Here is a 17623-nt window from a genome sequence, read left to right as displayed (position 1 = left end):
CATTATTACACTCGATTATCATTTTCATTTTTCCTTTTATACGGACTTATTATTGGAGAAATGGAGAATACATTCCATTTATTCCAATTAATTTTCCATGGGGCCTACAATATACCATTATATTCTAATATCTCCATTCTACAATGACGTCCTTGTATGGAATCTTTTGACTTTTAAAAACAAATTTGTATTCTAAATTTGTCACAATCTATAAGAACAAATATTGTCTTATGGGGTCGAATTTTTATTTATTTATTTTTTGAAAAATGATAAACATTGCCCTAAGGGCTATTTATAAGGGGCTAAAAAAGGAAATATTAAGAATAGATTAACATTAATCACACCGTTTTGCGCATAATTTTATTATGAATTCCCAACTTAATTCCATTTTAGAAAGTATATTTAATGCTTATACATACCCTTAAGGGCTATATATATCATTACCCTTATTTTTTTCTTAATCATATGGGGTCGAATTTGATTTGTTTTGATGAGTACTTTGTTAATATCTAACCTTTATAATTTTTGCTTGTGTGAGATTAAAGATATTTGCGGTTAAAGATTTACAAATACTTGTATTGACTTATGTAAACAGAAACGTCATTGTGGAATGGGGAGAGAAGAATCTAGATCATTACTCTCTCGAATCCAACACTTTAAGTTATAAATATATTTAATTATTAGTAAGTAAAAGCTATAACAATAATAAATGACTTATTGAAATGTTCAAACAAATACTCACAATTTTATAATTTATTCTTATATATAAACTACAAATATTAGTCAAAGTGAAGTTGATAAATAGTGTAAAAAGTCAAAACATTTCACTTATGTAAACACGAAGGAAGTATATTCTATTCCTTCCTCGAGTATATTCTTTTTTCTTACTATAAATAGCACATACATTTTCACGTACAATTAACAAACAATCCAAACTTTCATATAAATCAACATATTCCCATCAACTAACATTCTTAATGGGGTATTACTTGTTAATCAATACATTTTTCCTTTCTTTATTTGTAATCTTATGCTATTTTTTTCGCAACAAAAATGGGCTCCCAACTAATTGGCCCCTAGTTGGGATGCTTCCTGCACTCCTAATAAATTTCGATAATATTCATGACTTTTTTGTTGAATTTTACAAAAATTCTAACATGACCTTCCATTTTAAAGGCCCTTGGTTTGCTAACATGAACATTCTAGCTACCGTTGATCCTGCCAACCTTAACCACATATATAGCAAAAAATTTGGATCTTTTGTTAAGGGTTCCAAATTCAATGAAAAGTTTGATGCCCTTGGAGATGGGATCCTTAATTCGGATTCTGAAATATGGAGTTACCATCGAAATGTAGCTCATTCGTTTCTCCACCATCCTCAATTCCTCCACTCTTTGATCAATAGAATACAAAATAAAGTCGAGTATGGGCTCATCCCATTCTTTGACCATGTTTCTAGGCACAATATTGAGATTGACCTACAAGACGTGTTCTTAAGGTTCATTCATGATATAATGTGTTTGATCATGATGGACCATGACCCGCGGTCTCTTTCAATCGATTTGCCTGATTTTCCACTCTTAAAGGATGTGGCCGACCTCGAACACAGTATTTTCACTCGTCATCTTTTGCCAACAAGCATGTGGAAGTTCCAAAGGTGGTTGAATATAGGATTAGAGAAAAAGCACAAGCAAGCATGGAAAATCTTTGATGACTTTATTTATAAGTGCATAGATAAGAAGAAAGAACAAAGGAGGAGAGGAACATATAAGAAAAAGGATAACGAAATAGAGGTAAGTACAGTAGATCTATTGACCTTATTTATGGATGCCGAAGAAAATACTATAAAATCAATGAAGCATAATAATAATGATAAATTTTTAAGGGATACAATTTCGAATTTTTTCGTAGCTGGGGGAGAGACAACAAGTACTGAGTTGAACTTTTTTTTTTACCTTCTCTCGAAAAACCCTCAAATTACTCACAAGATTAGAATAGAACTAGACGCGATGATGATACAAGTGAACAATAACTATGATAGGTTTCTAAGCAATTTTAAAGAGCTTAGCGGCCAACTAACATATCTTCATGCTACAATATGTGAAACACTAAGACTCTATCCTGCCTTAGTATACAATCACAAGTCACCAATTGAGCCCGACATCCTTCCTAGTGGTCATCGAGTGAATCCAGGTACGGAAATCTTCTTCAACACACATTCCATGGGAAGGATGAAATCGATATGGGGAGATGATTGCAACGAGTTCAAGCCCGAAAGATGGATAACAGAAGGAGGGATGATTAAACATGAGCCATCCTACAAGTTTGCGGTGTTTGGCGCAGGACCAAGGTCTTGCATGGGAAAGCAGATGGTTTACACGCAAATGAAGATTGTAGCTGCCTACATCATTCGGCTCTATGAAATACAGCCTGTAGACGAAGGACAACCTCTTGTCCTCAATATTTCTATAACTCTTCGTATGAAACATGGATTTAAGGTTAAGATCATTCGTCGTTCTCAAAATTAGTACGTTCAAGCACAAGTGACGCAAAAATATGTGTTCAATTTATAATTAATTACTGCGTTCCATTTTTGTTACACCATTGTTGTATGTGATATAGCGAAAATTTCAAGATTTTATAGATTATACAAGTATTATTTCGTGGTAAAAGTGTCTTCTCTATATATATGATCATATTGTATTGTTCAATTCATGCTGCTTTGTATTTTACGATTATTTTGCTACGCATTATGTATCATTGTTATGTGAATTTATTATTTACACGGCCACATGGGTATGAGGTAAATTCTCACATAAATTGCGTTTATTTTAAAGCGAGAATAATTAATCACTCCCTCTGTGTTAAAATGTCTAAAGTCTGATATAATCATGTCTAATTTGATCTAATAACAAATTATCAAGTTTAGATGAAAAGAACACGACCCTTAATTGAAGTTAACAATCAATTTATTCCGTACTTATTAATAGGGGTGTTCAAAAATACCCGACCCGTTTGACCCGACCCGCTGACCCGCCGACCCGCAAAGTACCCGACGGGTATTTTAATTTTTTTCCATTTTTGCGGGTCGGGTACCCGACCCGTTAAAATATCAGATTTGCGGGTCGGGTAATGGGCCGCCCTTTGAGTGTGGCGGGTACCCGCTAAATACCCGATATCTTTTTTATGCCTTTTTCTTGGCTGGAAATCTAGAATTCCCTTTACTCCTTAAGGGAATTAGGGTTACTCATAATGGGCTTGTGAGTAGCCGCATCTCACATTCTCACCCCTCCTTTCTCTCCTCTCTCCTCTCTCCTCTCCCCTCTCTCAAATATTCAAATGCTCCCTCTTAGGCGACGACCACCGTCCTCTGTCTCAAGCGACAACCATCGTCCTCCCTCTCAAGCGACGACCATCGTCCTCCATCCTAGGCTACCACCGTCCTCCTCTCAGGCGACCACCGATCTCGCTCCGTCAGTCCCTCAACATCAGTCGCGTTTTTTTTTTGTGGGAGTAGGTAATCTGGTTTTGTTTGAAATTGCTAGCCATTGTTAAGCCAACAACTACGACGACGGGGGGAGAGATAAGGTGGAGATAGGCTGGAGTATTGAGTGGTGGCTGAGGAAAGTGAGATACGCCCGAGTATTTGATTTACGAGATTTTTTTTTTCTTTTTGGGAATAATGGGTGAAATTGATTGTAATAATACTGCCATATTGGTACTTCATTTTACTTCTTTCAACAAGCTAATATACGTAGTGGTAGAGTTGAAGATATTTAATTAATTTCATTTTTTTTGGAAAATTTAAAGTTGTTTAAATGTTTAATCGGGTACCCGTGACCCGACCCGCAAAAATCGGGTACCCGATTACCGGGTACCCGCCTTTCGCGGGTCGGGTCGTGGGCCGAGTAATTGACTACCCGCAAAGGCGGGTACCCGCCTCTTCGGGTACCCGGTAATGAACAGCCCTACTTATTAATGTAGTCTCGGTAAACTAGTACTTATATATGCGCTTTCAATTCACAAAAAAAAATTACTCATTTTTTTATATTGTTTGTTTCATAACAATGACACTTACTTATTCATTTTTCACTTATTCCATCCCCTTCTCTTTAATTTCTTATTGTTCTTGTTATAAGTTTCATTAAAACTACATTTTGAGGAATTAACCACACAATTAGGCCCTCACTTCTTACATTTTTCACTTTTGGGTACACAAACATATAGATATACTCCCTCGTCAATTGCCAAATAAGGCGATATATAAATCACAACAATATGAAATAGGCAGTGTATGAAGAATGTACAATAATAAGCTAAGCAACAACTAACAATCATAACTTTGCTTATAAGTTGTTTTTATTTGATTCAATTTTCTTGAAATTTCATCATACACTCGGGTGTACCATGAGCATGGTAAACCTGATCAAAATACTAAGTGTTTCTAAAAAAAATGCACACAAAACATTGCACATAAATACTAAGTACATGAGCAAAAAAAAATTCAAAACGTTTTCCTCCTTGATTTAAGAGATTGGTTTGTTATTTATACACCTTGATTTATGAAATTCATTTATTATTTACATTTCATATTAATGAAATACTTTGGTGAATAGAATTTCATTCTTTTTTGTTACAAGAGAGAAATTGAATCCACATAGATAGAGAAATCATATTAAAATTTAAATTTCGAAGTGATTCAATGTAATTATGGAGTTGATTTTATTGTTCCAATTCCAAAGAATCTCTTAATGATGATGCAATTGATTACTACATATATTTTGTTTTTGTTTTTTTTTTTTTTTAGAGGTAGAAGATGTTGTTCTTTATATTATGATAAATTTTCTTTTATCATATTGTGGATCCATATATTCATTTTTTTTTTATTGGAATGGAATATGTTCTTTAGATTTTATCGTTCATATTATGATAAATGTTCTTTTATCATTTCATGGATCCATATTCATTTTTTTTAATTGGCATAGCCCGAGCTAAACTCTAGTTAAAGAATTAAAAACAGGTTTAATGTATAGAAAATTATGCTATCAATTTTATTTAAGCAGAGATTTTTTTGAGAGTGGCATGTGTACAGTTTGGGGATAGTGTTACTATTTATTTAGTATTAGTTATAGATTTCTTTAGGAAAAGTAACATTTTATTTCTAACAAATAATGAAAGATAGGTAGGTTTTTTGAGAGAACGTAAAATATTTTTACAAAAGATATTTTTTGAGAGAGAGAGAGGGACTCATATAAGAACCCTCCTCTATATAAGAACTCAATCTTATATTAAAAATCAATCTCTGCCCTATATTAGTTTTGATCTAACCATCTAAAATGATATTTTAGTAATGACATTTTTGTAATTTTGAGGAGTTTATGTTTAGAGCATAGAAAAAAATTTAGAACATAGGAAAATTTTTAGAACATAAGCAGAAAAAGTTTAGAACATAGGAAAAAAAATTAAAACATAGCAAAACTTTAGAACATAAGCAAACGCAAATTTAGAACATAAGAAAAATAATTTAGAACATAAATTGAAAAAATAATTTATAACATAGGAAAAAATTTATAACATAACTTAGAACATAGGAAAAAGTTTAGAACATAGATTGAAATAATAATTTAGAACATATGAACAAATTTAGAACATAAGCTAAAAAAAATTTAGAACATAAGACATAATTTGGAACATAAGTAGGAAATATTTAGAATATTAGAAAAAATTTAGAACATAAGCAGAAAAAAATTTAAAACATAGGAAAATAAATTTTTAGAACATAAGGTGTTCTTCCATAAGAAAGGGTTCTTATATAAGGAGGAGTTTGTACTGGATCCCTCCTTTACACACACACACATACACACACATATATTTCCTCTTTTTTTTTTTTTTTTTTAATTTGACACCATTCTACAATCACGCTTGCTAGCGTATGTTTTTAACAATTGATATCTCTAATTATTAACATTATAAAAATTTAAAAAGTGAAAATTAATAAAATACACATTGAAACAATTCAAACAAGACCCCACATGAATATGTTTTATCATATCTATAAACCACAAAAGCGAGTCAAAGTGTGTTGTGTGAATAGTGTAAGGGCCTGTTCTCATACGTTGAAATTCAATTCAGTTCAGCTCTTAAGTTCCTTCTCTTATAAAATATTCATTTCAGTTCACTTCAGTTCAACTGAATTCAGTCAATGAGAACAGGCCCTAAATGTCAAACGGTGTCAACTAAAAAAAACGGAGGAAGTATATATTAAAACTCAATGGGAAAACATGATCTCTCCACGTGTCATCATGACTAGGCAAATGATGTGACACCATGTAATTTCTTGAGTAATTCTTATAACCCCAATTTAAACGGATGTTTAGTGTGATTAATCATCACCATTATTCTCTTGATAAGTAACTCTCAGCTCATAACCCCCCATTTAAGAGGATGTTTAAGGTGATTATTCACCTCCCTTGATGCTTGGGATTCTTCTTCTATGTTCTTTCATGTTTCTCAATAAATAGAAGAAGCTTTTTGCTTTCTCCTTAGTTTTACACTTGAAAAATATATCAAGCACAATAGTCTAAACACATTCTCTATTGGGCATAAGTTACTTAACTCAAACCTTCCACCCAAAATCATATTTGTGTGAAAGTGGTGTGTTAACCTTAGGGTTCATGTGGAGAATACAATTGAGCACCTTGGTTACGCCGAAAATTCATTTTCAAATCATGACGCACTGACGCATCGATATTGTTCCATTGTTTGTGATCTTGTTGAAAATTATATTATTAAAAAAATTTATCATTAAAATGTATCAATGAGTTTATAGTATTTCATATATACTATCTATTGATTCATTCTAATCTAAGATTTATTTCTTTATTGTTTTGGCTTTAGAATGTTCCTCTTTTCTCTCATCTTATTAATGCACTTGTAAACAAATTAAATGTCTTTGCCTTCATCCGGTAATTAACCTTATGATTCAAATCGATATGTGCTAATTGTACTTTCTTAGGGTGAGGATCCTTTACCCATTTCTTCTCATTTTTAAGTAATCCTATTATTTCTGTGATACGAAGTAATTAAAGTTGTCATTTTGTCAAGGGCTTTCCACGCTTAGCTTGCTTGTACTTCTTCTCTCCTTTTAATAACTTTTGATTAATCAAGTTAAATTATTATCAATAACTTTGATTAGTCGAGTGAAATTATCAATAACTTTTTATTAATCGGGTGAAATTATCAATTATGCTCATCATTGGATATCGGAATGGTAAAAGTGAATTGTAATATCATTTTTTATTAAATGTGCATGAGAGCGTTATGAACGTCCTGTTCTCTAGAGAGAGAAAGTTCTTAGTGAGAGAAAGTCTCAAAATTTCGTTCCTTAGTTTTCACTTGTTTATACACTTCTCAGTGCTCTTTTTGCAACTATGTCATAGTATTTTAATTCCACCTCCTTTGCATACCCTCGTCCCATAGGTGAGGATATCTCTTCACTTCCCTCAATTCCTGATGAGTCGTTTATCAACTGGGATTGTTGTGTTATAGGGCGGTTTTGGGATGAGAGAGTTTTTTCAGTTTCGTTAGTTCAGAGGTTAGTTCTTAGATTCTGGCATCTTCGAGCTCCGGTGCAGGTCATCCCATATGGTAGGGACATGATTTTCTGTTGTCGCACGGTTAAAGATGCTGACGAGTTGGGTTCCAGGGGCTGGGTACATATCAAGGGAAGTTTAGTGGTTCTACAACGACTTCCGAGTTAGTCAGTTCCGCTTAATATGAATTTACACCTTGTTGAGCTATGGGTTGGGGTTGAGGGTCTTCCCTTCCGTTTTTCAACTCTAGAAGTTGCGGCGGGTGTTCTATCTCATGTTGGTGAGATTACCATGAAGGATAGCGATCAGTTCTCTATTCCTTGTCCTCGAGTCAAGGTTCTAGTTAATTTAAATTTGCCTTTAATCGCGGGTTGTTACTTTCCTACAACTGAAAACAAAGTTACTTGGGTTCACTTTAAATATGAAGGTATTTTTAGATTTTGTAAAAAATGTGGTTTTGTTGGACATGGTTGAAATACTTGTCATGAATCCCAAGATACGATTAACTTTCATCTTAATAACCGCTTTCGTAGGCTACACAAAAATGGCTTGCGAGTGTTCTTTGATCCGACTGATACTAGTTTATTTACAAATGCTTTGCGTGGTATTTTTCCGTCTCCTAAGGTCTGGAATACCAAGCTTAGTTTTGGTTGTCATGATGATGTGAACACTTCCGAAATTCCGACGGATGATCGTGTTGGTGACGGAATGGGGCTTCCTCTGTTACCAAGTGCTAGTGATGATTATTGGCGTAACTTGAGTGGACCGCTAAATAAACGGCCACGTGGCAAGATGGTTGCACGTGGGTCAGCAAGGGAGGAAGATGGTCTTTGGCGGCATCTTTTATCTTCTTCTGGTCACATGGAAGATGATCATTATCTTTTGAATGAATTGAATTCTTTTTCTTCAATAGGCCAGGAGTCTACTAATTGGGCCTTAAGAGCTAATATAGTATCAGACCCTTTGTTAGTAGCTTTTAATTTTTTGCCACCATCTGATGCTCATATTTCTGTTGTGGATCCCGGATTCACAAACAGCCGAGTAGATGATAATCAAGGCTTGCTCCCCAGTTTGGACCGACCTAATAATGGGAACTTTTTGAACCAAGACCAGGAGGGTGACTCTTTTCGTGGTCCATTGCTTGATGATTCATTTGACGTATGTAGAAAGATGGAGAGTACGGAAAGTGAGGCTATGGGCCCAAGTCATTCTATTAGCTCATCATTTCATGTGGAAGCTAATAATTTGTTGAACTACTCACAAATGGGCCTTAGTCTGGGTGTCATGGAGTATTCAGATGCTTTTTCTAACAACTTGGGTAATATTGGGTTGGTTCCTTGTCAACCCTATCAATTGGATCATAGTTTAGTTATAGGCCTAGAGAATTCCTTAGCCAAATCAACCAATTTTACTAATGTAGTGCCGATGGACTGGTCGCCAATTCACCCGGCTTCTTCACCGGCTTCAGATAATGTTAGCGGTAAGGGGAATAGTAATTATGATAAATTGGAGGACTCTGTGCAGTCGGGGATTTCTGGTCATGATGGTGGTAAGGGTAAAAGATCACTGAACCTTAATGTGGCAAAAATTTGTGATAAGTTAGGGTCTGGGGTTAAGGTGACTTGTCCTTGTAAAAGGTCTGCTTCAGCGGAAAAGTTTTCTCAGTCACAATTAGGTGATGAAGGTAATATATCTCCTTATTTGCAGTGTCTTAACCCTTTTAAAAAACGTAGAGGGTCTTCCATTCACCATCATTTGGGTAGTGGTTTAGGTTTAGTTTCTGAGGGCTCGGTGGCTCCCCGGTCTGGGCCACCAAGGTTTCCATGAATGTGGCATCCTGGAACTGTAGGGGTCTTGGAACAGCGGACTCCCCTAAAGTTCCGTATATTGCCTCATTAGTCCGCTCTTATGGTATTGATATTATGTTTTTAGTTGAAACCATTTCTACTGTTACTGTTGCTGTACAAAAGTTGTCCTCTTTAGCTTTTAGTGGGTTTTGTGGTATGGATGCTAATGGGCTTAGTGGAGGTTTAGTTGTTTTTTGGTTTGCTCCCCTTAAGGTTGTTCCTATTTCAGTTTCACCTAATGTTATCTTTTGTGAAATCCATGTTCCTGGTCAAGTATTAAAGAATGTAGTTTTTGTGTATGGTTCGCCTCACATTTCTGATCGTAGTACTGTTTGGGGCGAGGTTTCTACTATTCTTGGGACAGTTGACAATGTCATTCTAATAGGAGACTTTAACCAAGTTGAATACTTGACAGACAAAGTTGGTGGGTCATTTAATATTTCTGGTCATCAGGATTTTGTGAATTGGAAGTTAAATGAGGAATTAATGGATGTACCTTTTTTGGGTCCTCCTTATACTTGGACTAATGGCCAATTAGATAACCCGATTTTCGAGAGGCTTGACAAGGCTTATGCTTCTAGGAAATGGTTAGAGTCTTTTCCTGAGACTGAGCTTATCCATCAACCTATTTTATTCTCTGATCATGGGGCGATAATTTTGCGTGACAGTCCAGTTACTTTAAATAGGAAGCGCCCTTATAGGATTGAGAATTGGTGTTTGTTATTTCGGGAAGTTTCCTTGCTTATTGGTACTAATTGGCAAGTTAATGCCCAGGGGTCTAAGATGTTTTCGGTTTGTCGACAATTGGATTATATTCGCCGTTTGTTATTGGCTTGGTGTGTGGCTCATAAGAAATCGTGGGGTATAGACTGGAGGAAGTTAGAGACTTCTATTTGCTCGTTATCCAGTAATTTGGCTGCTGAGTCAGATCGTATGAGATTTATTTCAGCAAGGAAGGAGGTTTTAGTTCAAGCCCAAGTTGAATTTCTTTATTGGAAACAGCGAGCTAAGGTTAAATGGGATGCATTGGGTGAGGCTCCGACTCGGTTTTTGTTTGCTTCGGTGCAGGCTCGTAAACATCGAAATAAAATAATCAGCTTGAAAGATGTTTTGGGCAACTGGGTTTCGGATCCGACTGGGATTTCGCAGATGTTTGCTGATCATTTCTCGACCCTTTATCAATGTCATGCTCCTTCCACTGGCATTCCGGCCCTAGACTGGGAAGATTTACAGCTTCCCACTCTTTCTTCCTCTGCTTGCCAAGAGCTTATGTTACCTTTTTCAGATATGGAAATCAAAGATGCTATGTTCCATATTGGTGACGACAAATCTCCAGGTCCGGATGGGTATACTGCAGCTTTCTTTAAGACCAACTGGTCAATGGTTGGTGCCTCAGTGACGGAAGCCATTCAGTTCTTCTTTGCCCATGGTTATCTTCTTAAGGAATGGAACCGTACCTTTTTTATTTTACTGCCTAAGGTGGAACATCCAGAGGAGCCTTCTCAGTTCCGTCCTATTGGCCTCTGCAATGTCCTTTATAAGTGTATTGCTAAATGTTTAACAAATTGACTTCGGAGATTTTTGCCGTCTTTGATTTCAGGATGTCAGAGTGCCTTTGTTCCTGGTAGGTTAATGTCGGACAATAGTCTGCTTGCTCACGAGCTTCTTTCCTATATGAATTCCTCGACTTCTAAACGTTGCTCAGCGGCCCTTAAGTTGGACATGAATAAGGCTTATGATAGGGTTAATTGGGATTTCTTGTGGAAAGTTTTAAGAGCTTTTGGTTTTCCTCCACACTGGGTTCATATAATTCAGCAGTGTGTTACAACAGTTTCCTACCAGGTCTTAGTTAATGGTTGTCCATCTAAGACTTTACTTCCTCGCTGCGTGCTCAGACACGGGGACCCTCTTTCTCCGTATCTTTTTGTTCTTTGCATGGAGATTTTTTCTTTAATGATTAGTCGGGCTGAGGCTTCTGGGTTAGTTCAAGGACTTCAGATTTCCCGTAAGGCTCCGCCTGTTTCTCATCTCTTCTTTGCTGATGATGCCTTGCTTTTCTTCCGAGTTTCGCCTTCTGCTTGTGACAACTTGATGGCTGTCATTAATAAATTTTGCTCTATCTCGGGCCAAATGGTTAATCTCCAAAAATCGTTTGTGAGGTTCAGTTCTAATACTCCATCGGATTATAGGGATTATTTGGCTTCTGCGTTGCGTATGGATTCTCGGAGCTCATTAGGTTCTTATCTAGGTATGCCTGTTGATATGGGCAGGGGAAAGTGTCAGGTTTTCCAACCTATGGTTGATAAACTTGTTCAACGTCTGTCATCCTTTGCTTCTTTGTGTCTTTCAGCGGCTGCAAAGTTGGTTATTATCAATTCTATATGTGTCGCTTCCTTCAACCATATCCTCTCGGTGTTTAAAGTACCTGCTACGGTTTGTAATCAGCTTGATAATCTACTAGCTCGTTTTTGGTGGCGCTCTTCTCCTTCCTCTAAGGGACTAGCGTTATCTCCTTCATCTGCTCTTTATTTGCCTCGAGGGCTGGGAGGTTTGGGTATTCGGAAATTTAGTTGCTTTAATGATGCTCTCCTTGCTAAGCAGTCTTGGCGGCTTATGCATAATTCTCAGCTTCTAGTTTCCAGGGTGTACCGAGCAAAGTATCCGACTTTGCTGCCTTCTCATGGTACTGCCAGGATGGTCAGACCGTCTTGGGGTTGTCGTAGTGTGTTACAGGGTTTTCAGACCCTTCGTCATGGTTTAATGTGGAAGGTGGGGTCTGGTTCCAACATTCGAATTCTTGATGATAGTTGGGTGCCTGGGGTTCAGGTTCAGTTTAAGGATTCTGTTAGCAGGATGGGTGCCCCATCCTTTGTTTCTAATCTAATTAATGTGCGTTCGAACGCATGGAATACAAGTATGATTCATCGGTTATTCCCTCCTTGTACGGCTGGCCTTATTTTAGGCCTTGAACGACCCAAGGAAAGAATTGATGACTTTGTTTACTGGAAATTTAACAAGGACGGGAGGTTCTCCACGAAGACGGCGTATGTATGCTCCTTATGTTATGAGAATGGTGACCAACGGTCACCTTTGGTTCTTAACTCAAGTTGGTGGAGGCATTTCTGGGCTTCGCCTTTACTTCCGAAGTGGAAAATGTTTGCTTGGAAGATTATCCATAATGCGTTTCCTTCTGCTTCGTTACTTGCTCGGAAGGGTTTGCATGTGGATTCCAGATGTGGGTTTTGTCATCAGGATGTGGAGACACTTTTTCACCTTTTTCGAGATTGTCCATTTACTTGGAGTTTATGGGAGGACCAACCTTGTGGTTTGACCTTGAATATGTCCCAGGATCAGCCTTTTGAGGAATGGTTTCCTGAGGTTCTTTTTATGTTTCTTCATGATAAGGACTGGTTGATGCTAGATCTATATTTAAGCCTGTTATGGGCCCTCTGGCTTACTCGGAACTCTATGAGGTTTCGTTCTGCGGTTTATTCTCCTGATTCTATTATGGATCTAGCTTCTAGTTGGGTGGACAGGTGTTCCGAGGCAAGGTCGTTCAGATATGATATTACGCCTGCGCTTCCTCCAGGGTTTTCTTGTCCTATGTCTTTTGCAGTTCTTAGAGGGAATGCTTCGGATGTTTGTACCGTCAGTCTTACTTTTGATGGGGCATGGAAGTCTGAAAGTCATAATGCGGGTACTGGATGGGTATTCTTGGATGTGGCTTCTGATGTTCCTCTCGGGGGTGGGGCGCAGGCTTGTAGCTCTAATTCTGCGTTCCAGTCTGAAATGATTGCTTGTTTGTTTGCTTTACGCCATGCCAGGCAACGTGGGTATTCCTCTTTACAAATTTTTACTGATTGCTCTTTGGTAGTGGATTCGCTTCAGTCTCCGGTTCCCAAGGATATTTCTGTCTGTTGGATTCAGCAGGAGCTTCTGGAAGTTATTGGGGCTTTGGTTGTGTGTCATGTTCAGAAGGTTCCCAGATCTACGGTTGCTCAAGCTCATTGTTTGGCAGGGATGGCGCGTTGGCGTGATTTACTTTGTTTCCGTTTTTAGTATGTTTGTTGTTTGTAAGTTCTTTTGTCAAAAAAAAAAAAAAATGTGCATGAGAGCTTAATTGTGATAATTGTAAACATTCACCAAAAGTTTGTTAGAATATCTGTAGATAACGTCACCAAGTCGCACTACAATCCACCATACACTTTGTGCTCCAAACTCTAATCAACTCGTGTTGCAAGTCTATTTCCGATAAACATCACATAATAATTATCTTATTGCCCACATAAATTAGTATCGATGCCAAATTTGCAAACCCTAGCTACTTGAATTGCATAGTTTAATAAGTTATCAATTTATACGTACTCAGGTACTCTTTAGACAATACATAAATCAAAGAATATTGGGAATTTTCCTAAACGTTTGTGTAAGACCGTTTGAACATCATGAACAAATTTTAATTTATGAGTCACTTCCAATATACAAGTATAATCTTATCCTTTTTTTATTTTTTATTTTTTTATTTTTTTTAAATCCCAATGCACCTACAAGGTGTCTTATGATATTTAGCCAGTCTTGTCCAAAAATTTGTAAAATAAGATAATAGTTTTACAAAACCCTATGTGATTATATTATACAAGTATTTTATAGCTCACTTGTCAAGATCACAAATCAATAAAATGTGGACACATTAAATAGGGAAAAGATAGAGGTCCATATTTTCCCACTTTATCTTTTGGTGGCAAAATTTTTTATTTGTTGGTCTTCAGACCAACCAAATATGTCTGGTCCCTCATTTTAAAAACGAAACTTTTAATATAACAAGAATGAACATTTTGTTACTATAGGATATATATTCTTACAAAATTAAATGTCCATTTTCATACTATAAGATGTTCATTCTTATAATATGAACGTTCACAATTGAGTACAATAAAAATGAACATTTTCTTGCTATAGGATATTTATTCTTACAAAATTAAATGTTCCTTTTCATACTTTTATCAGATGTTCATTCTTATAATATATATTCACCAATATTTTGTCACCGTCTTCCACCAAATCCACCACCATTTTCTCTCTCCAAACCTTCAAATTCATCCTAAAATGGTGGTAGCACTACGAGCCACATCCTTCACCATATCACGAGTAGTCACCTCTAGAACTTCGCCATTGATGGGCGGAGCTTGGTGGTCATCGTCGTCAACATGGTGGGGTCATGTAGATCCAGCACCTAAAGACCCTATATATTCTTGGTGTTCACCGAAGCTTTCTTGGTCTATCCTTCTCCTAAAAAAGTTAATGTTTATTTTAAACAAATAAATATTAAACTGCATGATAATGAACATTTATTTTATAAGAATGAATATCATACTGCATGAAAATAAACATTTAATTATCGAGAATACAAAATTATTGTAAAATATGTTCAGTTAGAAAATATTCATGTTTGTTATAGTAAATATTCGTTTTGGAATGAGGGACCATGAATATGTACTTGGTCTCGATACCAGCCTTCAACAACTGTCTTTTGGCTGCAAAGGTCTGAAACCCAAACCTTTTATTTGGATAATAAAGCCTGGATAATAAGTATACCCAATACCTTCTATTCTTTTACTTGTAGGAAACATTGTTGGGAATAATCCCACCTTTGAGCCATCCACGAAAATTATCTCACCATTAGGATATTTTAAAATAAATAATCTCACCTTTATACCTTATCTGCTCCTAATAGTCCCAATTGGTCATGTAACCTGTTATAACAAGTTACGTACTGGACACATGTCGTCCTGTGATTGGTAAAAAATATATAAATAAAACTTTAAAAAAGTTTAATTTTTTAAAGAAAAAAAGATTGAATAATTGAAAAAACTACCCATCAGTCCCAGCCACCCATTCCCGCCGACATTGCTGCAAAAGTCCCCTGCCCCACATTGCTGACTGCCCAAACTGCCTCCCCCAACGCCGACGCCCCCCTTCCCCTCCCCCGCACCACCAACCTCCCTTCCAACGTCACAAAAAACCCATTAAAACCAACCATCCCCATCCCTAGAAAACCCTTTCTCCGCCCCGATCCCGGCTCCCCTCCCCTTCCCCGTTTCGATTCTGGCAGCTCTCCCCTCCCCCTGTCATGATCCCGGCCTCCCTCCCCTTTCCTCAATCTGATGGTTGCAACCCTAACCAGCCACGGTTGATCACCGATTTGGAAGCTCCGATTTGATGGGTTGCACCGATCTGTATTGTGGTGGTGGGGCTGGTGGAAGGGGTGGTCAGCTAACTATATACCTTTTCTTTTTTTTTAATTTAAAATTTTAGACAAATTGTATGGTGACATGTGTGCTTTAAACCCCAAAAAAAATTACCATTTTAACAGGTAATCGGTCACTTGGGACCATTAGGAGCGGATAAGGTATAAAGGTGAGATTATTTAAAAATCTTCCAAAGATGAGATTATTTTTCGCCGACGCCTCAAAAACGAGATTATTCCCGACAATATTTCCTTACTTGTAATATCTCACGTATTATTTTTATCCTTCACTTATGTATGACCATGTGTTACATTTAGAGGGTGTTTGGTTAGTGTTTTTTTGGACTGGAAACGGATTCGAATAAACTGATATTATTACTGTTTGTTTGGTTTGAAGGCAGTAACAATTACCATTTGTTACCTCTCAAAAACTTGGGGTAACAAATACTCTTACCCTCCTCTTAACACATATCATTTCTATGGTTAATGGCTAAACAATTCATTTTCCCCTTTTTATTTGTTTCCTTTCCACTCCATTTCCATTTTTCGAACCAAACGCCACCTTAGTTAATAATTGATCGAACATTATTGTTGGTTATATACTTATATTGATTGAAAAACTATTGAGTCTTACTCTATTTGATAATAATAATCATACAATTGATTGGTTTACTTTTATCCATTTTTACTTCATAATTTGAATAGTGTGTTGCTAATTACCTTCTTCAAAACGTGCACTTACATGTTTACCCTCTTTAATATGTACAAGTTTTTATTTTGCCTTTATTAATAATGTTAATTGCCTTTAATTTTTTGTCTTATTAATATTAATTGTCTTTAATTTTTTGTCTTTATTAACATTAATTGCCAATTTTTATAAACTATTTAGTAAAGTGTAGGGGCATGTATACCCCTGATTCTAACTATTTAGAAATGTAGTTGCAAAGTTAGTCGTATTTCATCTATATCTATACTTAGTATTTAAAAACTATAACCAAGAAACTAAGAAAAACACATGTCCCCATTCATTCTATTACACTTCTCTAACCATAGTGCCACATGTCATCTTACACTATTAATTTTTTATTACACCAATTTTTTTAATTCTTTCATTAAACTTATACTTCATCTTTCATACACACTTCATCTCTTCATCTTCATTTCTCCCCTTTAATTCAACCTTACGTATTCTCTCTTTAATTTTAGTCATTCCACCTTCTATTTAAGCCTCTTTTTCGATAAAAGTTCAAAAATTTTAATTTCTTTAATCATGTTTCCGATTACATATTATACCCTATAATGACTTACTGATATTTCTTCACTTATCTCTCAATACAATGTTATATGAATAACCCGTGCATTCACGGGCCATAAGGCTAGTTTAGTTTAAAGTACTTTTCAATATCAATTTAATGAAATTAAAAATATTATTCTATACTTAATTGATTATAGTAACGCTAGCTAGCTAAGAATTTATATTAATAGAATTACAATTTTTATTATTCTAATATAATTTTTTTATTTATTTATTTTTATTATGCACTCCGTAGATGAATACTCAAGTAGCATAGTCTTGAATTTAATTAGGGGGAAAAAAACGATCAGTTCTAAGTTTATTATATTTGATGTGCACATGTAGTGTACAAATATTTTTCGATCAAACACAACCCGATTGTACCAAATATTATGTACTTGTAATTAGGATTTATTTTGATGTGTGTCACATTCGTAAGCTTAGGGCCTGTTCTCATTGATTGAAATCAGCTGAACTGAACTGAACCTAGGGCCTGTTCTCATACGTTGAAATTCAGTTCAGTTCAGTTCAGCTCAGTTCAGTTCAGTTTAGCTCATATGTAATGATATTGCTAATGATATAAAGCCAAATTTCATTCTTATAAGCTCTTATAATAATAATAATAATAATAATAATAATAATA

General features: G+C 36.0%; 1 protein-coding gene and 1 pseudogene across 1 annotated transcript; both read left to right on the top strand.

The window, feature by feature from the left end:
- Window positions 1–941: 941 nt before the first annotated feature.
- LOC145590658 (alkane hydroxylase MAH1 pseudogene) lies at window positions 942–2656 on the top strand (annotated as a pseudogene).
- Window positions 2657–11071: 8415 nt separating this feature from the next.
- LOC145633207 (uncharacterized) lies at window positions 11072–13498 on the top strand. The gene has a single exon (XM_081685482.1). It carries the CDS (start codon window positions 11072–11074, stop codon window positions 13496–13498), a length of 2427 nt encoding a protein of 808 aa, XP_081541608.1.
- The last annotated feature ends 4125 nt before the right edge of the window (window positions 13499–17623 follow it).

Source organism: Chenopodium album, chromosome 1 (assembly GCF_948465745.1).
Source record: "Chenopodium album chromosome 1, dcCheAlbu1.1, whole genome shotgun sequence".
Taxonomy (NCBI): domain Eukaryota; kingdom Viridiplantae; phylum Streptophyta; class Magnoliopsida; order Caryophyllales; family Amaranthaceae; genus Chenopodium; species Chenopodium album.
Note: the sequence above shows the minus strand (reverse complement) of the source record. Positions and strands in the feature narration are given on the sequence as shown.

Coding starts and splice junctions, on each gene's coding strand:
- LOC145633207 (XM_081685482.1), top strand. CDS start 11,072: ATGTCGGACAATAGTCTGCTTGCTCACGAGCTTCTTTCCTATATGAAT.